This window comes from Euleptes europaea, chromosome 11 (genome assembly GCF_029931775.1).
Source record: "Euleptes europaea isolate rEulEur1 chromosome 11, rEulEur1.hap1, whole genome shotgun sequence".
Lineage (NCBI taxonomy): Eukaryota > Metazoa > Chordata > Lepidosauria > Squamata > Sphaerodactylidae > Euleptes > Euleptes europaea.
In genome coordinates, this window is record NC_079322.1 from 21,771,483 (window position 1) to 21,797,029 (window position 25,547).

General features: G+C 44.2%; 1 protein-coding gene across 1 annotated transcript in view; it reads left to right on the plus strand.

The window, feature by feature from the left end:
• ELMO1 (engulfment and cell motility 1) overlaps nucleotides 1-25,547 on the plus strand; it is a 344,558-nt gene that overhangs the window by 300,968 nt on the left and 18,043 nt on the right. The window contains exons 16-17 of the mRNA XM_056857534.1: nucleotides 20,433-20,596; nucleotides 22,841-22,953. Coding sequence (XP_056713512.1) covers nucleotides 20,433-20,596; nucleotides 22,841-22,953 — 277 coding nt within the window. The remainder of the gene's footprint in view (nucleotides 1-20,432; nucleotides 20,597-22,840; nucleotides 22,954-25,547) is intronic.

The window sequence follows — 25,547 nt, forward strand, 5'->3', positions numbered from 1 at the left end:
TCCTTCCTTCCTTCCTTCCTTCCTTCCTTCCTTCCTTCCTTCCTTCCTTCCTCTTTCTTTCTTTCATTCTTTCTTGTTTGCTTGCTTGCTTGCTTGCTTGCTTTCTCCGTCCCTTTCCCCTTTCTTTCTTCCTTCCTTCCCCAGTTCCTTCGTTCTCTTTCCTTTCCCAGTTCCTTCCTTCCTTCCTTCCTTCCTTCCTTCCTTCCTCCATCCCTCCCCCCTCCCTTCCCCTACTAGGGTTGCCAACCTCCAGGTGGTGGCTGGAGACCTGGCAACCCTAGCATCTCCCCCCCACCGGGAGATCTACACCTGGTATGGCCCCTGAATGATGTTATAAATATGCAAATGGCCCTTGGCAGGAAAAAGGTTCCCCACCCCTGCTGTAAGAAGATGTCCCAGGCTGGGGAATTTGAAAGGTGCAGATAAGCAAAGGCAGATTTAGATGAGAACAAGATGGTTACCAGATAGTATGTCCTGGCTAAAGGAGATGTTTGTGTGGGGGAGCCTCTTGTACATAGTGGTGGCGAGTAAAAGCTCTCCAGGAAAAATAAAAAGAAAAAAAAACTGTTTGAATGGTAAATCACAGCTTTCGCGTCACATTTTGGATGTCATGCTTTGTGAATCCGTTTGTCTTGTGTGTACCTCAGCAGCTGCACCGACCATGGCAGCTGGGATCTCATTAAATCAGTTTCCTACTCTAATATTTAAGGGATTATGATGAGGTAATTTCTCTCAGAATATTTCTTTAGGGGCATAAATTCAGTGGCTTTCATAGAGAGCATTTTGGTGGGTCGAGATTAGTCGGTTGTAATAATAGCTCACGTTCGGTATAATGGGCACAAGCCAAGAATGCATTTTAGTATCCCCCGTGTGTCCGTTTCCAATGTTTGTTCAATATCTAAAGCTCAAGAGAGTGGGGTTTTTTTTTGTAAAAAACCCTGAATGTCTGCTCTGATCTATGTGGCGCTTTCATTACATTGACAGACATGGGAAGTTCAAATACAGTTCTCGGTGCCCCTGATGGAAAGCTCTTTAAAGATGGTGTCTCTAAATTACAGTGTCTCAGTTTCCCATCACAGGGAGCTAAATTTGCAAATCCTCTCTGTTCTAGTCCCCCCCCCACTTTTTTTCTTTGAAAAGCCTGCACATATTCTCCTTAATTGCCTCTTGCCATGAGAAACCCCACCCCTGTCTCCAGACATTTGCCACACACCATCAATCGCTGTATTTAGAAATCATTTAAAGACGCGGTTCTTTGTTCAGGCCTTCTTTGCGGGTTCTGTGGCATCTATGCTTTTCCTTTAATCCGTTTGTTTCTTTGTATGCTGCCTATCTCTTGGGTTGCAAGATTACTAGCCCGGTTAGGTTGTAATCATGCTGGTTCTGGAGAGGTCTGGGGCTCAGAAAGAGTTGGTCCCCAAGAATAATTACCACAAGCTTGTGGTACAAGAATTTTAGACTTGTCCAGAGAAGAACAGTTAGAGTTCAGGCATGCCTCATTTTATTGCGCCAGTTGAGTCCTTACCAGGAGTGGAAGGAACTCAGCATCTTACCCCTCTGGGGAAGTATTATGCACTTTATTCTGGAAAAGGTTATTCTTTGAAACCTGATATCATGGATGTTGATATAGGATTGCATGCATTGCATCTTTTGAAGAACTGATGAAGAACTGAGCCCTTGTGCTCCGAAACGATCGTATTCTCCTTGACTGTTCATCTTGCAGCATCTGTTTTGAGAAAAGACTAAGATAATTACTTTAAAGGACTTATTTGATACTTACCAGATGGAATTCAAATGAGCTGTGGAAATTTTGTACATCCACTGTTGTACTGAATGTATGTGTTGTTGGTGGTTTCATTACCACATACTGTAAAGTGTATATGTAGCTATAATATATTGGCATTGTTAGCAGCATTGCTCCTGTACTGGTTTTCTCATCACCTGGAGGTTGGCAACCCTATTTCTCCAATATATGCCTGTGTACCCTCTTCTCCAAAGTTTGTGGTATATTACATCAAACTAGAGTACAATTCTTTGGGTTTTTTGTGCCTCTGTAGCTCCTTTGCCTATCAGAGAGCCACTTGGTTCTTTACATGGGGGTGGGGGGGACCCACATTAGAAATTACCATGAGTAACAACTGCCCATGTATCTATTTCACAGCAGTGAAATATTCAGTGAATAAAAGCCATAAATGCTATTATTAAACGTGACAATGTACATGTGGCTTTCGTGAGTAATGCTTGAAGTAGCCCTTTCAACCAGCAGCACCATGAATTTAGCACACTGGGGCTTTGTGCTGGCCCCCAGAGTGGTTGCATCATAATTAAATAGAATTATCTAAAGAACGGTGAGGGGGACGATGGAATCCTTTTGCTGAGTTTTGGCAGGTAAGGATATTGAGGCCATAGCAAACCCGCAGGATAAAAATCCACCTGTATTCATAGCCTGCCGTTTCCTTTCTGTCATCCATCCATTTTTCCTGTTCCTTCTGCCATCCCTTCTCCCTTGATGGCCATCATTCATTCTTGTTTACTGGGTAATGACCACCTACTGGGCTAAGATCTTGTTTTCTTAGAGCATGATTAATGATGTGCTGAGTGAGGCAGGAATTTTGTCACCTCTTCTTGAAGAATTAATAAATGAAAAGCCATGAATCAGCTCTGGTTGTACATTTTGTACATTCTTTCCCAGATTTTGTTTAAATAAAGCACTTGTTTTCTCCTGCAAACTTCAGATGTCTCTGTAAGTTAAATGTGCAATCCTGAGTTCTTCTTTTGAGTTACATGCCACCTCAGGCTTCTGGAAGGATGATAAGAGTGATTAGGGACAAATCTTGTGAACCCTTCTGCTAGGGCAGTGGTGGCAAGTTGCTATAGCCCTCGGAGGGAAACTTTTCTAGTCCTACCAGAGGCTGCAGTCAGTTTAGCTGAAGGTGATCTAGAGGTCTATAAAAGTATGTATGGTATGGTGAGAGTGGACAGGGAGAAGCTTTTCTCCCTCTCTCATAATTCTAGAAGGCCGGGTCATCTGCTGAAGCTGGAGAGTGACGTATTCAAAACAGATAAAAGGAAGTATTTCTTCACACAACACATAGTTAAATTGTGGAACTCCCTGCTCCAGGATATGTTGATGGCTGCCAACTTGAAAGGTTTTAAGAGGGGAGTGGACATGTTCATGGAGGACAAGGCTGTCCATGGCTACTAGTAAAAATGAATAATAGTCATGATGCACACCTATTCTCTCCGGTATCAGAGGAGCATGCCTGTTATATTAGGTGCTATGGAACACAGGCAGGATTCTGCTGCAGTCGTCTTGTTTGTAGGCTTCCTAGAGGCATCTGGTTGGCCACTGTGTGAACAGACTGCTGGACTTGATGGGCCGTGGTCTGATCCAGCATGGCTTCTCTTATGTTCTTATGAGATCAGGCATGGCCATTGGTCACGACTGCTGTCATTCATGTATTTGTATTCCTTCATTCCTGCCTTTTTCCGGACTTCTCAGTTTGATCTTCTGAAGGAAGCATCAGCTCCTCTTTCAGTCCTTTTTCCTTGGCTGTCTCATTTGGCCTTTGTTACCAGTTAACAGTTTCTACAGTGACTGTTTTGCAGTCCTTTATTGTGTCTCTTCCATGCTGTGTATCCCAGGCTTACAAGGGCTGCCTAGGCTTGTCTCTGTCTTGAAATGTAATCTGGAGAGTTTGTGTCTGTGTTGCATTGTGATGTTTGATATGCTCTCTGACATTTCAGAATAAATAGAGATAGGAAGACAGCAATGTGCTGGTGCGGCAACAGCAAGTAATAAAGTGAAAACACCAAGCATGGTGTTCTCTTCAAGGCCATCAAGTGGTCTCCGTTGCCCCTCAAAACCCACTTGCAAATTTAACCCCCTAATGGTGCTCAAGCAGCTACTGTTGACATAGCAGATCAAGAATGGGGGTTGGCTGCCTTGGCTGACTCGTGGGCCAGATAAGAGCTCTCAACACCCCTAGTCTTAATCCTGGAGTGTTTGGACATTTGCATTGGGACTCTTTGGAACTCAACCAGAATATTTCATAAGGATTTTACTGGCTATCTATTTATTGCCACATTCCTTTTGCTTATATCCTGGTGGTTGGGATGGCAGGAGTATTTTTACTTCTGAATTTGATTTGAATCTTAATTTGTTGTCAAGATATTCCTTCCATTCGAGAAAGAAGGAATTGATGCTGTGATCATTAATTGCTGAAGGCCACTCAGTAAAGTTTGCATCTGATCTGGAAGGCTTTCCTTTTGATCCCAGACATGCCGGGGTTTTATGCGATTACTCTGAAAGGCAGGATAGGAAGGTCACTTGACATATCCTCTATTGCCCTTTCTTCTGCCTCATACTTTCACCTGCTCTGTGACCAGATCTGACATTGGAACAGGTTTCTCTGTTCCAGGGCCCCTATGTGCCCTGACAGATTAAGCTCTGAGGTTTATCACATCGCCAAATCCATTTTGAGCATGGTTTATCTACCAACTAATCAGGACTAGGGCTGTCGATTCGGTTCCATCCTAACTGAAAAACAGTCAAATTTTCCCCGATTTGGCAGTTTCCAGTTTGGATAGAGCCAAAGTCAAAAAAGGCAGGGAAACGACAAACAGAATTCGCCGAGTTCGGGCGGACGCCGAATAAATTCATACAAATTTGGCGTCCCCGAATCAGCATTCTCCCTCGGCGCCTTCCTGAAAAGAAACAAAGAGCAAGCGAGCTCTCTTCTGGAAGGCAAGCAAACTTGCCTTTCAGGAGAGACAACCGTTACCAAACACCAATGGCCAATAGGTGGCCAAGCTGGGTCTTCTTCTGGCCAATCAGAGAAGGGATTCTCCCATTTGAACCTCTCTGAATTGGCCAGGAGAAGAGAAGAAATACTCGCTGGCTGCCACAAGTCTTGTTGCTGCTGTGCTGCTGATCCTGAGCTGAGCTGACCTGCTGCTAGAATCGCATTGGATTACTCCTGAGTCCTGACTCCCAGTCCCTGCTCCTGATGGAAGAGAAGACATCCACAGTTTGACCCATTTTGGGGCTTTTCTCTATAACTTTTTTCCTATGTGTGTGTGTGTGTGGGGGGGAAGCAGATTCTGTGTGTGTGTGTGTGTATGTGTGTGTGAGGGGGGAAGCCAAAGGGGGGTGGGTTTACCTGTTCTGCTGGGGGGTGGGCTTGATTGCCTCTGTGTGGGACTGTCCTTTCTGCTGTTTTCACCGGTTGCCAACTTCGTCTGGAGTTAACTGGGGGTCAGTGAGTCTCTCTCTGACTGGCTCCTATTGTTTCCAATGGGCTGTGCAGCCGCTCCTGTTGTTTCTAATGGGCTAGCCTGTCGTTCGTTTTAGTACATCCCATGTCAGTGAGTCTCGCTCTGTCTGGCCCGTTCTTCTCCTTCATTAGGGATTTGCGTCTTCTGGTTCGGGGGGGGGGCTGTTCTGCTGGGGGGGGGCTTGATTGCCTCTGTGGAGTGTGATTTGGGGGGTTACCTGTCCTGGGGGGGGCTTGATCTCCTCTTTGCGAGTGTGATTGTTGCTGTGGAAGATTTGAATCCAGCAGCATGAAATCTATCAATACTGAAGATAAGCAATTTGCACAGGTCGCACTTACGCTAGTAGCCTTATGCACTTTGGCTGTGTTGAAATGAAAAGATACGTTACCCATGCTAGTTACGCTGTTTACTTACACTTTGAGCGTTGTTGGGTGCACTTTTGGCGTAGTTACATTGGCTCTTAGAAGCCACGGACTGGCTTCTACTGTGGGGGGGGAGGCAAAGGGGGGGGTGACCTGTCCTGGTGGGGGGGGGCTTGATCTCCTCTTTGCGAGTGTGATTGTTGCTGTTTTCACTGGTTGCCACCTTCGCCTGGAGGTCAGTGTGGGTTGGTGAGTCTCTCTTTGGCTGCTCCAGAAACAATGGGATGTTTTGCCTTGGATTTGCCACTCTCTAGATGCACATTTTCCCCATCCAAGTTTCCAAATCTCAAAAAGCCCCCTGCAGAGTTTTGAGAATTCAGATGGGGAAAATGTGCATCTAGAGAGCAGCAAATCCAAGGCAAAACCTCCCATGCATAAATAGCCAACGAGAAACAATGGGAGGTTTTGCCTTGGATTTGCCGCTCTCTAGATGCATGTTAAGGATTGCTGGCTCTCATTCATTCCAATGGGCGGATGGGGGGACCCCTTCCAGACCCCATAACTTGGGACCCCCTGGCCCAATCTGCACCAAACCTTGGGGTTCTTGCAAGTCGGGTCCCTCCAAGCTACCCTGAAAGTTTGGGACCTCTACCTCCAAAAATGCCCCCCCCGGAGCCGTAGAAAGCCGCGAATGTGCTTTAAATGGCTTTATTCAGCTGAATTTATTCGGGAACGCCGAATTTCAAGCCCAATTCCACAAATATGAATAGGGGGAATTCGGACTTTGGCATTTCCTGAATAAAAACGGGCCGAATTTTGCTGAATCCTAATTTTACCGATTTTTTTTCAACAGCCCTAATCAGGACTTATTTTATGCAGCTCTTTTGCACAAGGAGAGTAAACATTAGCAGCCAAATTACCAAGAAGTCACAAACAGCCCCTTTACCAATGATTTACAACATTCTGGACTATTGGAAGAGAGCTGACCTTCCATAAAATTAGATCAGTTCACTTTCCATTCTTGCTGTCTGCATCTTCAAGTAGAGATGTTTTTGCCTGACAGCTGTGTTAGCATGGTTAACATATGGCTTATGAAAATGCATCTGCCCAGATAAATAACTTATGCTCCCAACTTACTACCCTGATCCCTTTACCAATGTCAGTTGGCAGCTCAGATTGCCTAGCATATGTCTGCTAAAGGTGTGACCTTCTGCAGCTACTCAAAATGGATACATGCGTATTTATCTTGGACAGAGATCCTGATGGAAGATCATGGTTCTGTTCGCTCTGAAGAAGCACGGGGGAACATGTCAAGATCTTTTTGTCATTTTTGGTTCTTCTTAAAATGCACAATGGGTATCTTACAGTTTGTGAAGGGACAGGAAGTTAAACTTCCCAGATTTGCGCAGAATGCTCCTCCATTGCAGGATGGAGGCTGCCGTCTCATTCTTTGCTCATACCATTGTCATTTCTCCCCATTTTTGTAATTGAAAGGGAAAGACATTCCCGGGTTTTTTAATCTCTCTCCGCCTTTAATTTTTAAATGTTGCAGCCCACAACCGCTCTCTGTTGTCAGTACTACAGATATTACCACAGTAAATCTGTTCATTCGTGTAGCATAATGCAGCATAGACACTTGGTTAATCTACAGCCCGTCCTATATGTCTTGTTGCTGCCGCAAAGCAAGAGTTGAAGATGCGGTGCGCAGAGGGTGCTGAGCCCTTGCAGGCTGTGATATTATACAGAGATAACGAGACCAAAATATCTCTAAGATATTGTGAAGCGGAAAGCTTGCCTGGAAATCTTGTTGTAAACTTACCATAGACAGACTCACCCGAAGGCTGTATCTATTCTTGCTCAGACCTGCGGATCTGTTCTGCATCATGCATATTCCGTGCTCCATATTATGCATGGGATAATCCGCAGGTTAATTGCACAGTGGACGGATGCCAATTTGTAAAAGATCTGCAAGATCCATAAAGCGAATAAGTTCAACCTAAGGGGCAACTGCAGCGATGGATTAATTGGCTGCTGCTTTTTATCCACTAACAGCAACTGCTTGCATGTCAAGAGAGGGCCAAACTACATGTTTGGATTTTTAATGAGTTGGGCCCAGGTAGTACTGGGGGGGGGGAGTTATTTCCCCATTTTTGCTGCTCCATGAGGAGCATTCTGTGCAAATTTGGGCTGTCTTTTATTTTTTAAAAGCCATTCCCTGCAGCTGCGGTGTGGCTGCACGGAACCCCGTGCCCAACTCGTTAAAAACCCATATGTGTAGTTTGGCCCAGAGGTAACATTAATTATATAACAAGATTTTCAGATGTGCGGACTGAAGGCTCAATTCTGCCTGGAAAAGTACACCCTCTGCCATGAAACCCGTATTCCCAATGGGAAGACAATGGGGAAAACACATAAATTCAGGGGTCCCCTTTTCCGAGTGACTTTGTGATAGTGGATCAGGGAGTTTGGACACTGTTTGGCATTTTTTTGTAGATTGTAAAAAGCATGATCTCGCCAGAGCAAATGGATCACAATATACATTCAGAGGTGGGGACCTGCCCTAAAGCAAGATATAGTTGCAAAGTTATTGGCTGATACTAATCCAAATGTAACGTGGCAAAAATTTTATCTATGGTTTTTAATGATACCTCCTTTTAACTGTACTGTTAAATATAAGATATTATATTTTTGTATGTTTGGTTATTTATGTATTATGGAATGTATTTAATTTGTTTTGCCACAAGCATAAAGACTGGAATAAAGGAAAGGAAAACACATAATCACGTTGGTTGCAAGACCAGTTTTATTCTTCATGTTAGAGCGGAAGCGTAGCAACTGAAAAAGGGTTCTGGAGCTACTCCCTTGTTTTAATGAAGCCCTCTTTATCACTGTGTATGAGCTAAACCACAGACATCTGGATTGTAATACACCTTGTAACATAAACCAGGTTACTGTGAGCTATTTGACTGGTACACTTTCCTGCTGGCTTAATGAACAGCCAAGAAAAGTAAACCGTGGCCCAGTTCTCTAATGGTGCGCCACTTGTTTTATCCATTGAATTAATCAACTTTAGAAAGGGATTTTAATAATTTTTAGACTGCCGTATTTTAAGGTTTTATTAAATGGTTATTTTGTTATGCATTTGATGAAGGCTTTAAGAGGGGAGTGGACATGTTCATGGAGGAGAGGGGCATCCATGGCTTCTAGTAAAAATGGATACTAGTCACGGTGCATACCTATTCTGTCCAGGATCAGAGGAGCATGCCTATCCTGGAACACAGGCAGGATAAGGCTGCTGCAGTTGTCTTGTTTGTGGGCTTCCTAGAGGCACCTGGTTGGCCACTATGTGACATGGCAGTCTGCTGGACTTGATGGGCCTTGCTCTGATCCAGCATGGCTTTTATTATGTTCTTACGCATGATGCTATCTGCCCTGAGCCCGGCTTCAGCCGGGGATGGATGGCAGGATAGAAACCAGAAAATAAATAAATAAAATAAGTCGTAGCTAGAGTCTTTGGGAGATTCTCAGATAATCTGATGGCTGCTACCTTTGGTCCCATGCCTTTCTGTCCTGCAATTATAGGGGGAACTGGGGGCCAAACTCTTATTTCTCCGCCTCCCTCTCCCTTGAAATCCAACTACAAAAGGACTAGAGGATGACGGCAACCTTTGTTTAACCTTTTCTCTTTCTGTTTTGCCTCTAGACAAAACCAAACCATCTCTGAAATGGGGGAAGTGGGGAAAGGGGGCAAAAAGCCCTGGGAAATACTCTTGAATGCATCACTGCCCAGTAGGAACCACTGGTGCTCTGTACTGGTTGATCAACTGCTGGAGGGGAATCACATAATTCTTAGCTAACCACAACTTGAATGATAATAAGCGGTTCCACAGAGACTCTGTCATTGTCTGCTGTCACATCCTTTCGCTTGGGCAAATGGATCTTTATGTGCCATAGTCATTTCTTGCATACTTTTGTCCCAAGGGCATGGAATGGCACAGAGAGACCTTTGCTTTTTGTTTTTCTCTGTGTGTGTGTCCTCGCAAGCCACAGCAAATCTTCATCTTCTGGAGATAAAAAATGCATGATGGCTCTTATCCCAGACTTGTATTGCCACTGAAGGAGCAAGCTTTACCATTTAGGTGTGCTGTGAGATACCTCATTGACTCTGGATTTCTTGGTGACACAGCCAGACAGACAGGCATTAATCCAGCATAGGTTGGTTCACCAGCTCTGCCTTTTCTGGAAAATTGGGACCTAACCATGCTCACATGTGTCTAGGTAACATCCTGGTGGGTCTACTTTAATTGCAATACGTGAGGTCACTTTTGAAGGTGGATGGAAAGCTTCAGCTGAGTGATTATACTAGCGTGGTTTGATTCCCCACTTCTCTACATGAGCAGCGGAGACTAATCTGGTGAACTGTATTTGTTTCCCCACTCCTACACATGAAACCAGCTGGGTGACCTTAGGCTAGTTACACCCTCTCAGCCCCAGCTACCTCACAGGGTGTCTGTTGTGGGGGGTGGGTGGGTGGGTAAGGGAAGGTGATTGTAAGCCGGTTTGATTCTCCCTTAAGTGGTAGAGAAAGTTGGCATATAAAAACCAACTCTTATTCGTCTTCTATACAAACTGGCTGCAGCAAGCATAATATTCCCATCTCGTGCCAGTGATATTGGCTGCCAGTGTCTTTCCAGGCCTAATGCCAAGTGATGGCATGAACCTTAAACAACTTGGGTCCAAGGTACGGACCTTCACCTGTGCATCCCAGCCAGGGAAGCCTTGTTACTCAGACCCCATATTGGAGAGATTCAGTTAGTAGGAACTTGCACAAAGTCTTCCTAAGCAGCTGCCATTGCTGTTTGAAACTTTCTCCCCCTTACACTGCACACTATTTATTTTTAAATAGAAAGGTGGGGGATAAATATTTGAATAAAGTATCCCTCCTATAGTTTCTGTTTAATGAGGAATGAGCTAAAAAGAAGGTGCTCAGATGGTTCTGACGTTGTGTTGGAAGTCAAGTGTGAGAGAGTAAGCAGCCTTAGCTTTTCTCTAAAAATGTGGGCACCGGCAACACCTTTTCACGGTGTACTGGTTGATTATTATGGTGGAATCTGTGACAAATTTTCTCTCCTTGCTGTGGCACATTAGTTTCAAACCCTGAGTGTGTGGCCTTAGAAGATACCATGGATGTTTTCTTTTCTAATGAAATCTGCCATCTTCCCTCCATTTGTGCCATCTGACTTTAGACATGTGGGGCCTGTTCATGTGGTTCAAATACAGGGGATCAGGTGCCCATTTCAGAGGCTACTGATATTTCTACTACCCCATGATACATAGTGGTAATGCGGTTGCTGCATGCCTAACAGTGGCAAGAGCTGTGAAATCTACATGGCAGTCTTCTTGTAGGGCCATACTAGACAAGATGGCATCCCCGGAGATACCACTACCACTTTACTACTGAAATTGCCTCATTTTACAAGTGCCGTAGAGGCTCGATCCTGCCCCCCACCACCACTACCACGACATTTTCAGGATTCCAAACCCCAGGGTCATTTGGGCTCTTGAAAACAGCACATGGAAGAGACAGAAACCCCTCTTCCCTACTGTGCCACAGTAAAGGGAGGGAATTCCAGCAGGGAAATGGCAGCAGCATCCTCCCAGGGATTCCATATCATCTAGTTTAGCCCTTACTGCAGAACAGATGGTGGAGTCCTAGAGACAGATATCTACTTTGGTCCCCAACACTACCAACACACCTTCCATGCTCCCAGTTATGTTCTGTAGCAACTAACTGGGAATGCAAGCAGTGCTATTTGTACATGCTCTTAATCTTTCCCCCTTTTACCATCTTCAAGTCCTTCTCCCTGGCTTGTGCTTTGAGTAAGTTCCAAGCTCCGTTTTCCTTACTGTCACATGAGTTCACCTGTGACCAGCTTCTCACCATATCTAATCTCAAAGGTAGTCCTGCTGCTATATCTTTTGGCATGGAAATGAATATTTCTGTCACTTGATAGCTGTAACCTTCTCTGCTTCCTTCTCCGTGCCAGTATCTCTTCAGATTATCCATTTCACGAAACACAAGAGTCAGAGTTTTTCAAATTGCAACCTCGGGTTTCACTGACTGGTCATCACCGTAACATCAAAGGAGAAAAAAAGCTTAGGAGAAGAAAGCATGATGTTGGGCTAGGCAAATTTGTTATGCCCACTGATGTTTGCCTGAATGCCCGAGTTTTACTTCTCATACTGTGGTCTGCAAAACCAATTTAAGTATTTCTGTTCAGTTCCCAGCAGACTTTGGTTCCTTTGCATGTAGATCTATAATAATTCAGAAAGCGAATGTGCTTATTACAGCAATTAATGATCCATTTCCTCTGAACTGTATTTACAGAAAACACACATGACAGCAAGGCATTTTACAGATTCTTAGTGAGAGCGTTCTCGCAGGTTCTGCTATAGAATCCTCTTGGACTCCCTTCTCCTCCTCCTTCCTCAATTCATTATCAACTCTCCTGTATCATGTTAGTCGACAGTCCTAAAAATGTTTTCTTGCCCTAACTTGCACTGGGAGCCAGGGTGGTGTAGTGGTTAAGAGCGGTGGACTCTAACCTCGAGAACCGGTTTTGATTCCCCACTCCTACACATGAAGCCAGCTGGGTGACCTTGGGCTAGTCACAATTCTCTTAGAACTCTCTCAGCCCCACCTACCTCACAAGGTGTCTGTTGTGGGGAGGGGAAGCGATTGTAAGCCGGTTTGAGTCTCCTTTAAAAATGTAGAGAAAATCGGGGTATAAAAACCCAGTCTTCTTCTTCTGGGATACATCTCTGCTCCCAAGATCCCTTCTTGAGGCAATGTGTTTTTGTGTGTGTTGGGATGCTGTGTTTTTCTCGTGTGTGTGTGTATATAAAGTTCCATCTAGTCGCCGCCAACTTATGGCGACCCCATGGGGTTTTCAATGCAAGAGACGTTCAGAGGTAATTTGCCATTGCCTCCCTTGGTGATCCTGGATTACCTTGGTGGTCTCCCATCCAACTACTAACCAGGGCCAACCTTGCTTATCTTCTGAGACCTGACTAGCCTAGGCCATCCATGTCAAGGCTTATTATCTCTAGCACATGCAACAATAAAATTTCTGGCAGGGTATGAGTTTTTGTGAGCCACCGTTCACTTCTTCAGATACCCTGCCAGAAATTTTGTTAGTCTTTAAGGTGCTACTGGACTCTTGCTCTTTTCCACTGCTGTTGACAGACTATCATGGCTACCCATCATGATCTACATTCAATAATGTTTTCTTCTTTTTATTTGTGCCGGGCATCTGCATACATTTGGCTCCTGCCTCTCACTCCCCACCCACACACACATACACACAGGGCAATGAAGAAATAGTGGTTTAAGACTAACACAGATTACCAATGGCTTAAGAATGCAGACATGCAAATTAACTGGAGTTCGTTTTCTCTCCCCAAACCGAGATTCTAAGTATGGAGTTTAATCCCGGCTTAGGATCCCAGGGAGCAGGGAGGGGAGCTAAATCCGGTTAAGCCTGCACTTTCATTCTTGCAACACAGGTAACCAAAGTTAATCTTTCCTTTTTTGTGCTTTGTGCACATGAGTTTGTACATGCCAGGTTCATGCATATTTTCATTTAGCCGTCTTTAAACTGAACATCCGAAGGCAAGGTGTACAATTAATGTATGTGATTAATATGGCTGTCACTAAATGTCGGTGTTAAACCATCAGTTATTCAATTCGGTGTCCAAATATTAGTGAACCCTCCATCTTTATTCTAGCACAGGTTTTTTTGTTGCATTGGCTGCTAAAGCTTTGCTCATGAATGACTCCTTTGACAGTCACCTCATTTGTCTGCTCATCGTACAGAAAAAATATCAAGAAGTTGGATCTTCCTTCTAGGAAAGCGCAATCATTATTTTTGCATAAAAGTAAATTCCTGCGGCCGAGAGATAAGAGAAGCAGGCGAGACAAGAAGGGGGAAAGGATAAATGATGGTGGTGGAGAAAGCTATCAGAAGGTGACAAAACAGAGATGAGGTCAACGTGATTAAAATGATACATACAGAATTAATCTCACGTAGTGGCAGGTGGCTGGAACGCATTCTGTTCGCTAAAGGTTAGGTAAGATAAAATGGTACAACCATCCAGACAAGACTTTCGGCCTCAAATTAATTGGCTCCATATCCGTACTGTGTTTTAGTTTTCTTTCCTCATGTCTTGATTTGAATGGGGGTGATGCCTTGGCCATTGCTATAGTCATAGCAAATCAAAAACACCTCTATACTAAGTATATGAACAATGAAAGTCAGTATAGGATACCATATGGACTTGGATCCTAAGAAGCGTAAATGGAGCCTTGTTACAGAAAGGCTGTTTCCCACCTCCCTCCTCTCACAGCAGCCTTCTGTACTCCATCCCCCCATCACAAGGATCCACGCCATGGTGTATCCTCCTCAATACATAAAACAACAAGCATCCCTAGAAGGTTGGGAAAGGTGGTTTCAGGAAGGGTGTTACAGTGAATGATAAGCCAAGTCAGCAAGCTTTCAGAATTTATTTATGTACTACATTTTTACCATGGGGGCATTTACAAAATTCTAACCCAGTGGTCTGCAAACTCATTAGTCAACAGAGCCAAATATCAACAGTACAACGATTGAGATTTCTTTTGAGAGCCAAATTTCTTAAACTGCTGACGGTGCAAGAGCTCCCCCTCGCCCCCAAACCGGCTTAAGAGCAGGAGGAAGCACGAAGTCGAGCAGCGCCGATCCTGCGGGGGAGGGGGCGTGGCTTCTCCCCACGCTAACAGCTTGAGCGGGGTTCTCTTGCGCTCTCCCTGAGTGAGTAAGCCCACCGGTCCCAATGGGTCTCCTTGGACCGGCGCCTCCCCGCCCAAACATGCAAACTATGCCTTAAAAAAACTCAGCCCCTGGTGGTGGGGGAGACAGAAGATGGTCCAAGTGCCCCCCCCCAGCTTATGCCTTTCTGGTTTTGAACCGGTGCTATTAATAGTAAGAAATGCAAAAGGGGGGGAGAGAGAAAGAGAAGGAAAAACACACGGCGGAGACCAATCGATCCACTGGCTTTTGTATCGGGAGAGCCAAAGAGATCCAATGACAACCCCCCCAACCCCCGACCTAAGGGGAAAGCATCTCCTAACTTGTAGCAGGTGAGCAGTTGCACACCTGAATGCTCCCTGCATGCCAGGCAGAAGGCTCCGGTGGGGTTTGGTGGGGCACATTCAAACCCGGGCCTGCAAGCTGAAAGAGGCGACACGGAACCATGCGCAGCAGGAGGGAGGCCAGGCCTTCTTCCCCCTGCCGGCCTGCATCAGCATGCTGGACGGGCCGGTTCAGGAGGGTGGCGGCGGCTCCAGGGCAAGCATGCTCATCGCCAGGTAACCTTCAACTAAGGACAAGCTATGGGGCAGGGAGGGGGGTTTGAGAGAGTGTTTTGGGGGTGGTGGAAAGAGGAGATGCCTCCCTTGGGTCTCCCTGGCAACTGCGGCCCGCCTGCGCCACATCTCCCGTCGACCGACCGACACACCCCACGCGTGCCTGCGCGCCCGCACAATGTCATTTGTGCGGCAGAGCCGCACTCAAGGGGCCAAAGAGCTGCATGCGGCTCGCGAGCCGCGGTTTGCCGACCACTGTTCTAACCCAAGCACCTATAGACTCAAAGGAGATGCTTCCTAGCATCTCTTGAAGCAGAGGGAATAAGCAAATGGGCACTCGGAAACACATTGGTAGACATAGTATCCATGGGCACCATGTTGGAAATCACTGGTCGAAGTGTTTATGGTTGAAAATGTTAGGTATATCTTTTTGCAATGTTTCAGTCATCACTGCAGTGAACAGGTAGCAACAAGCAGCCCTACAAATCAGCAAGCAGCCCTACAGGAATTCTATGGGTAAAAAAAAGTATCAAAGCAGAATATGTTCCTTTCAAAACTATGAATCCCCTCCCCTCCCCTGTGTTGAAGTAGAGTACATTTGACTGGAAGTTTCCCAATTTTAGACAAACACAGATTTTTGTTGTAGCCAAATTTATCTTAATTGGAAAATCTGAAGTTAAATAGTTTTTTTTTTGGGGGGGGGTATGTATAATCATTTCTGTAAAGGCAGAAACAGAAAGACAAAGCTAAACTGTATTCTGAAAATCTGGACTGGCTTGCATGCACTCCTAGATGAGTGATAAGCATCATAATTTTATACCAGGATTCTCTGGAGTATTTTTGTGTTTGTACTCTAAACGCTTAGCATATCACATCCAATCCTAATAAATCCAGTGAACGTGTTTCAAATGGTTTCAGTGAGCTTTGGTTCTTGTTATTATTGTAGGAATAATGTCACAATTTCAATTTTGGAATAAGAGTCGATAAGAGTGGGGGAGCCAAATTGCTTCTAATACTTGGATAGGGCTGTTGATGTTAAACACTCTTGCCTTTAAATTAACTGAAGACTGCAGGAATCATCCTGGAAATGGTCCGTTGATGTCACCTCTTGCCAAGCAGATGACATTACTTTGTTTTATAGGGTTTTTCCTCTTTAAAAGATTGCCCGTATTTTCAAACATTCAAAACCCCATATAACAAAATGGACACCCTTTACCAAGGGTATCAAAGTCATGTGTGATTGTGTTAAGAGCCGTCAAGTCTCTTCCGACTCATGGCGACCCTATGAATCAATGTCCTCCAAAACGTCCTATTGTTGAACAGCTTGGGACTTTCCTTTTGCATCAAAATCATCGGTAAATTATATTTATTCCAGAAATCTGTGGTTCAGCTTTCATATGGTTCTGAGCATACACAGCATACTTGCAGATGTAGAAAGACTGCCTTGCAGGTCTCATAAATTCAAATCTCATTAGTCGTGTTCTTGGGTTTAATTGTATTGCAGTCCCAGTTGCACCCAACAACTTTCCAGTCTCCCATAAGAAAAGACAATGTTTGCTGGCCTCCTAAGAAATAGCAGTCTGCAGAAAACAATGGGCCAGTACCTCCCATATGAGCCATCAGCTGAGATCTTAAAATAGGACCCTTCTCCAGATGAGGTCCTGCCTTCAAAAGTTAGGTGGACCATCACCAGAGATGGAACCTTCTTTGGGTTGTGCTACTCTTTGTTTTGTGGTCTTTTAATGATTGCTTTTGGGTATCAGTTGTCCTCTTATATTCCCATTTTTATTGGTTTTATTGGACTTACAGAAGATGTCTGTCACCACCTTGGCAATTTTGCATCGAAAGGTGGGCTACAGCTGTTTCAAGGAATCAGTGTGTCTCATGGAAGAATGGGAATACAGTATTCCTCATGCGGGTCTTAATCAAGGCCTTCATTTCCAAAATGTTTGTCACTTGAATTGGGCTTCTTAAGGTCACCAAAGATGAGTTTTGCCAAGGTCCTCAGGGCCAAAGTGTATGTGTGTGAAGTGCCGCCAACTTGCAGCCAATTTATGGTGACCCCATCCAAGGGCTTTCAAGGCTAATGAGAAATAGAAGTGATTTGCCATTGTCTTCCTCTGCAGAGTCTTCCTTGGTGGTCTCCCTTCCAAGTACTGACCCTGCTTTATCTTCCAAGATCTGATGCCGTCTTCCCTCCCCCAGGGCCAAACTACACAATACATTTTTTGTGAGTCAAGTACAGCTTTAAAAATGACACTCTCCAGACCTGGCTTACTTTCCACACAGCTACACGGCAGTTGCAGGGAACATCATTTTAAAAATCAATGGGAGACCAATTCTGTTCAGAACTGCGATGGGGAGGAGAGGCTCCTGTGTCGTCCCCCCCCCCCGTACCATTTTACTAAGCCAAAATAGTCCTAGTGAGGAGTTAATTGCACAACTGTGGAGCTACATGTGGACAGAATACTCCAAGGGAAAACTTTCAAGTTAGACAAATATTTCCTCACTGGGGCTGTTTCATCTGGAAGTGCAGGAAGAAGGTAGAAACCCTCCTCTCCCCCATGCCACAGTTCCGAGTTGAGTTGGTTCCCCTGCAGGTTTTAAAATGGCATTCCTTACAGCTGCTGTGTGGCTATGGGGAAAGTGCATCAGGTCCAGTGAAACCCAGACCCAACTCAACAAAAAAAAACCCATATTTTGTAGTTTGACCCTTAATCGCCTTAGTGTAGTTTGCAGCTGTTGTCTGGCGAGAATGGCCTTTTCACACATGGGTCGGATTCACCGGGTGCTTCTTCCTAAGCAGCCCCAACTAAAATGAGTTGTGGTGTTCAACTGTGCTCATCCATCTTGCCTGTTATCAGCTTCCTCTACCTGTTGGTTTTAAGTTTTAGTACTGCTTTATTTTTTTTCTCCCTTTTTGCATGATAAATCTGTGAGGGATTTATTTTAAACACTTCCTTAACTAATAGAATGGCTAGGAGTTATGGGCAGATATCTCCTTCTAAGTATATAATTTCATCAGTACCCAGAGCAGTGCAACAGAATGTGATATACCGTTGTTGTGGCACGGAGCCCAGATCCCACATTTCCTTCCCTTCCCCCATGTTAATTAACTACATCTCTGGAGTTTTCTCCTGGTTAAATAATTAATATGCAGATTTACAGCTCTTGCTTTGCTGTATCTCATTCCAGTTCTCTCGTTTGAAATGTTTATGGTTCTGCTTCAGATCTTCTTTTGATTCTGCTCTTGTTTTAGAGATCTATTCCCTTATAAATATACAACAGTTAACAGATAGATGTTTGAATGTATGTTTATTTTGAGCTCTGGGCCAAAAAAGAAAAGATTTCTTAGGAAAGAATTAACTTCAACATGTAAAATGAAGATGTTTGCCAGTCAGGTGAAGGCAGGGGAATAATGAAATCCAATCTCTCTACAATAGTTTAATGCTGTGTTTGGCAATTCAGAGCTTTGTGCATGCTCTCTCTGTCTCGGGGTCCCAGGGTGGAGTATGTTTTGGTTTTCATCTTCTGTACTGAACCCACTTCGGTCCTTGCCCTCAACTTCCATACTAGGGAAAGAAAGCAAAAGAGCCCGGAACAGAAGAGAACAATGTTCACGATATGGCCAATGTAACAGTCACCTTTTGAGTGTCAGCTTCACTTGAGGCCAAGAAGTCGTGGGGTCTGAGTGTTACAAGTGAAGCATGTACATCTATCGTAATAAAATGAGCCCACACAATCACTTTATAATGAGCCCCGTGGCGCAGAGTGGTAAGCTGCAGTACTGCAGTCAAAACTCTGTTCACGACCTGAGTTCAGTCCTGACGGAAGTTAGTTTCAGGTAGCCGGCTGAAGGCTACCTTCAGCCTTCCATCCTTCCAAGGTTGGTAAAGTGAGTACCCAGCTTGCTGGGGGTAAAGTGTAGATGACTGGGGAAGGCAATGGCAAACCACCCGGTAAACACAGCCTGCCTAGTAAACTCTGTGATGTGATGTCACCCCATGGGTCAGTAATGACTGGGTGCTTGTGCAGGGGACTTCCTTTACCTTTTACACAAGCACTCTACATTTCTACTGTTTGTACCTCCCCACGTTGCCTACTTCTGGTCATTCCAGTAGCACTACTACTTCCCTCCTATTGAGCAGGAATAGGGGATGTTTGAGGGAATGATGTTGCCAATTTATGGAGGCATCTGAAGGAACTGTTCATTGGTGGCTTTGCATTCTGAGGTTCTGCTTTGCCACCTGGACAGCACAGCGGGTGAATCTCTGGAGCAGCCAGGACAATCTAATTCTCAGTTGTAGAACGTGGGTTACAGTGGTTTCCTGAGCCCAGAGTCTGTGATCCTTTTGACTGGCAGCAGCTCTTGAACTAGAATGAACAGAGATGAGCAAAGGAGTGGAAACCCCTCCAAGATGCTAGGTCCTCCTGGGATTTAGATGGGCAAGGATTGTTTAGGAGTAGAAAAGAGCAAGAGTCCAGTAGCACCTTAAATACTAACAAAATTTCTTGCAGGGTATGAGTTTTCATGAGCCACAGCTCACTTCTTCAGATACAGCTAGAATGTGAGTCCATCTATCCTTAAGTAGAGAAGAGTAAATTAGACATATAATGGCAATAGCATGTAAATGTTAAAAACAAATAACTGACATTAGTAGGCATGATTGAATTAGGTGTGATATGCAGCAGGCATGGAGAACTCAGCATTGGTAATGAGACAGGAATCCCAGATCTCTGTTCAATCCAGGAGAATGCATAGTCTTGAGCTTCAGGAGATAACTCATTTTAAAAAGGACTAGATGTATGAAGGGAACTTGGTCCATTTCGCTTCTGCTGGCAGAACCATGGGAAGTGAAATGGGCTTGTTTTTGCCTCAAATCCAGCTACAGTTGCAAGGAAACATCTGGAGAATCTCCTTAACTGGATTCATTGTTGAAAGAAAACTGGTGCCTGCTGGGCTGGAGACAGGGGAGGTGTGACCTTCATCATATTTCAACCGGCAGTAGCTCAACCACAGTCCATATGACAATCGTGCTAGTAATGATTGTGCAATCTAGGGGGGAAATAGCATTGCAACTGGATAACTGGGATAATACAATAAATCTCTGTAGCAGAAGTTAGAACCAGAAGGGACGACACCTGAGTCTTCTTCAACAAAAGAGGGAGAACTGTGTATTTATTGCACAGAAAGGAACATCTTTACTGGTAGCTCTCAGTATGAGACAGACGAAATGAGACTGGCTTCATTTATAAAGCCAAATTGGTGTCAGAACATGTTAACACTACTGGGTTGTGATCTGTTTCTGGAACGAGGTTGTGCTTCAAGTGCCCAAGGAGAGGTCTGCTCCTCCAGAACTGATGTCGTTTTTGTTTCTTTTCCTCCACAGGTAATGCAAGTGGTGAAAGAGCAAATAATGAGAGCACTGACCACAAAGCCTAGTTCCCTGGACCAGTTCAAAAGTAAACTTCAAAATCTAAGCTACGCAGAAATTCTGAAAATCCGTCAGTCTGAGAGGATGAACCAGGAAGACTTCCAATCTCGTCCAATTTTGTAGGTGTCCCCTAAATGTCTTCTTTTCTTCCTTTCCTCCTTCTTGAAGGTCTAACCAATGTAGGTCTAACCAACCATTTGTGAGCTCTTCAGGAAAAAAAAACCAAGGAATAGAAAGATGCAGGGGCAACGTTCAAAAAAAGCAGGGTGGTCGCATCTCCTTGGAATGTGTTCATTCTCTTCTTCAGGAATAAAGAATTGCTTCTTTTGTGTTCACCTAAAGTCGGTTCTTGCTGCTCCCTGTAGGGCTCGAACTAGTTCATTTGCAGCAAACAATGATTTGACATTTTCATCCTTTGTGAGCATGTCCTTTTCTTCCTCCCTGAATTTTTCTCTCCTGCCCAGTTCCTTGTGGAAAACCAAATGTCACCCTCATTGAACCAGACAAAATGAAGCCCAGAGCAGAAGCCAGAGGGACTCTCCGAAAACAGAATGTACTTCTGTGCTGTCCCCTGATGCCTTAACGCCTAAATGGGTTCTTGTTTGCATATATGCTAACAAATATCCCCTGTTCCTTTCACACTGATTTGTGCCATTGGACTGTGGAGGTGGCTTTCCAACCTATTTAAAAAGCCCTATATTAACTGGAGTGACATAGTATTTGTCCATGGCAGATCCAGCCTGGTTATAAGGGGTTAAGCAGACGTCTCTTTGCATGCAAACTGTGAAGCTAATAGATTTTGCCTATTACAAAGCAATGGTTTTTGTCTTGCAGCCAAATTTATTTTGAAATTTAGTAGCTGAAAACTGATGGTTGAGCCCACCCAGTGGATCCCAGTGATGGCGTGTAAAATCAACTTTAAATGCATTTTCTGCCTGAGGGATTCATACCAGTCCAATTTTTGAAGTTCCTGGGGTGAGGATGATGTAGTTTTTGAGGATGTATGATATGAATTCTGGATGCACATTTTCAAGGTTTTCCTTTTGCAGTTTATTCATAACATAGGTTTGATCTGAAACTAATATCAAAGGTTTCTGGCCCACTTCTGTGTTTATTATTATAGGAGTCAACAGTTTGTTGGTATCGTTGTTGCCACTGTGATTTTTGGATTCATCAATATTTAATTTATTTAATCAATATTTAAAATTGATATCACTGTTGTCGTTGTTTTTTAATTGGAAAACGAGACATTTAAGAAGGACGGAGAAGAGTAATTCCTCCCCCTCCCGAGGTTATAGACCACAATATGATGGTTGTTCAGGAGTACCCCTCACCAATTCTGCACTTTAAATGATCATAGCAGTAAATGGTTAAACAGACCATATACTAGGGATGCATGCTAAAAAAGCCCTTGCCTCAAGAGTGACAAGTAGCTTGAGTTGATGATAGTGTATGGAGTAAACTAAGGCTATACCCTGAGCTGTGGCTCAGTGGTAGAGCACCTGCTCTGCATTCAGAAGGTCCCAGGTTCAATTCCTAGCATTTCCAGTTATAGGGCCAGGTAGCTGGTGATGTGAAAGACAATTTGCCTGAGACCCTGGAGAGCTGCTGCCTGTCAGAGTAGATTATACTGACCATGACGGACAAGGGTGTGACTCAGTATTGAGAGCCAGTGTGATGTAGTGGTCAAGGGCTGTGGACTCTAATCTGGAGAACTGGGTTTGATTCCCCACTCCTCCACATGAGTGGTGGATTCTAATCTGGTGAACCGGGTTGGTTTCCCCACTCCTACACATGAAGCCTGCTAGGTGACCTTGGGCTAGTCACAGTTCTCTTTCAGCTCTCTCAGCTCCACCTACCTCACAAGGTGCCTGTTGTGGGGAGAAGAAGGGAAGGTGATTGTAATGCAGTTTGAAACTCCTTTTGGTAGAGAAAACTGGGTATAAAAACCAACTCTTCTTCTTCTATAAGGCAACTTTAAGTGTTCGAATGTTCAATACTGTGAGGATGAATGGATTGAGGGGGTTTTTTTGGCATTTGACTGTGAGGAATAAAAATGTCTGCTCAAATACAACATTATATCTGATTTGCCAGTATATTGCTTCATTCAGCTTGATAAAAAGCAACCCTCTCTTATTGCTATTCAAATAATGGGAACACCTACAGCCCTGACAGGATAAGCGACTGGACCAAAGTGGAGGTATGCTGCCGAGCTCTTATGTCGGCACGCTCCAATAAACTGAGTGACTACAGCAAAACCTGCCTGCATAGAAGCTGTGTACAGCATGAGATTTTCTGACTCCACAGACAATCAAGTTAGATGTGACCATGTCTATATCTGTTTGCTTACATTTTCCCCCCAGGGAGCTCAAGGAGAAGATTCAGCCTGAAATTCTAGAGCTCATTAAGCAGCAGCGTCTGAATCGCCTGGTTGAGGGGACCTGCTTTAGGAAACTTAACAGTCGACGGCGGCAAGGTATAGACCTAAAATCTTTGATTGGGGTGTACAGTTATTTTATTTCTGTGATTCTGTGTCACATCGATTTCTTTTTAAAACGCCTGTGAATCGTCCTATAAGAAGTTGTTAGTTTGGCGTTGGCTGTTTTCACTACTACCCACGGTGCAGTAGTTGATCAGCCAGGCCTGACTCTAAGTTAGGCAATGAAGGAGGAATGTGTTTTGCCTCTCTGGTCATTTATGCATGGGAGTTTTACCTGAGGTTCATTGCTCGCTGGACTCACACCTTCTATGCACCAGCAGACTCCATGCTAGAAACAAGTCCTAGACCCTTTAACTGCTGCTTTGTAATTGGCTTACTTTGTACAGTTTACTGTGAGAGAAAATTCCCCCCCCCAAACCCAATTACTACATACAAAAGCATTTTAAGAACAAAAAACAAAAAAATTGAGCTATCTGAAAGGGGTGGGGGAGAGATCCAAGCCTTGGTTTAAAAATCCTTTCTTCTGCTCAGAAAGAGCTCCGAGGAAGCAGGAAGCATTTGAATCCCCACCTCTTTACACCTTGCTTTGTAATTGGCTGTGAGAGAAACCAAGCTTCTGCTTCCCACGCTTTGGCTTATGCACGGGGATTTCAAACTAGCTGAGCTCAGGGGAGAGGGAAGAATCAGGTTAACAGAGTAATAGGAAGTCCTGGGATTTGTGAGAGCTGGCAGTGAGGTCATTTCTAAATGGATGGAAAACTCATGCATAACTCCTAGGAACAACCAAGACAGACCGGAGGCGAACGTGAGTGAAAGTACCCATGCATAAACGACCCATATGTGGTAGAGTTGGGGGATGCGTTGGGTTTAGAGAATGCTTGCTCCATGCCATAAATCACCCAATCCTAACATCTCTACTTGTCCAGGAGTCAAGAGTGAGTGAACAATTTATTGTATATAACCGTTGGCCATCACAATTTACTAAAACAAATGAATAATAAATAGAGTGGATTAGCAAATAAAATGTTAAAATAGATAATGGAATATGCTAAAACATTTTATTTTAAAAGCTGCTCCTTCCGATACCACATTAAACCTTATTTTCTTTGCTGCGAGAGCAAGCAAAGAGACTCTATATGATGCATATGCGCCAATATCAGATAACAGAAATGTAATTTTCTTCGCATCCGGATGATATTCCTGCCAAAAATTTAGCCCTGGGGCCAGCATACAATGGGCAAAATAGAATGTAGTGAGGTAAGTCCTGCAGGGTTGAGGATCAACAAATACAGACACATTGATCCCTTGGTGTTCGAGAATAACGCCCCCTCCAATGAAGCCGTTAGCATAGTTTGAAAGCATAATGATGTAAAGGACGCTCTCAGATTATAATTTGTGATGCTGGCAAAATAGGGAGTTCTAAAGTGGTTATTTGTAATTAATTTGTACCATGGTACTACTTTTGATTTTAAAATTAATGATCGATCAATCAGTGCATCAGTTTTAAATACCTAGTCTCTAAGCTAGTGGTTATCAGCTGACATTCCTAGAAGATCATCAGGGATGGAGTTTCGTGAAAGAATGCTGCTAAGAAACCCAAGGCGCTTCGGGTCTTTAGATAACAAAAAGTTAAAGGATTGATAACTAAGCAAATTAAATCTAAAGACATTCGTTCTCTTCCAGTGTTTAAAAGACGCTAAGCGTGCCTGGGCCCTGAGAGAAGGGAGACCTGTTTCTGTTCTCATCAGAGCAGCTGGAGACCCTTAGGGAGAGCTAAAATGCGCCCTAAGAATTGATGTTTAATTACTTCCAGACAAGATAGAATGTTGGTTCTTGTAGGTTATCCGGGCTGTGTAACCGTGGTCTTGGAATTTTCTTTCCTGACGTTTCGCCAGCAACTGTGGCAGGCATCTTCAGAGTAGTAACAGTGTCTCTCAGTGTCAAGGGTGTAGGAAGAGTAATATATAGTCAGAAAGGGGTTGGGTTTGAGCTGAGTATTGTCCTGCAAAAGTAATGTGCTAATCATTGTCCTGTAAGTATCAAGATAATGTGCTAATGAGGGTATGGTATGTTAATATGGAACCATTGTACCCTGAAGTGATCTGTTAATGTGTGTAATCCAAAGCTAATCTGCATGGCTATTGTTGAATGTTGTCTGAGAGACACTGTCCTTCAGTGTTACTACTCTGAAGATGCCTGCCACAGTTGCTGGCGAAACGTCAGGAAAGAAAATACCAAGACCACGGTTACACAGCCCGGATAACCTACAAGAACCAATGAACTCTGACCGTGAAAGCCTTCGACAAGATAGAATATCCTCATTCCAACCCCACACTTGAGCTTTATCTAGGAGATGAGGGATAACCTTACTTTTAAACAGTTTCAGTGCTGGATCAGTTAGGTGTCCTCCTTTTGAATAGTAAAAACTCTCCTTGTCCATGTATTCAGTAAGCTGTTAGGGCCTCTGTCCCCTTTGCAGATTAAACGGCCCAGGGAGAAAGGTATGCAATTAATTAGGATTGATGGAAGCACTTTTTCTTCAATCAGGGCCGGCTCAACCATTAGGCAAACCTATGTCAATCCCCTGGGGCACCAGATCGTGCGGAGTGCCCAGAAGGCAACAGGACCCT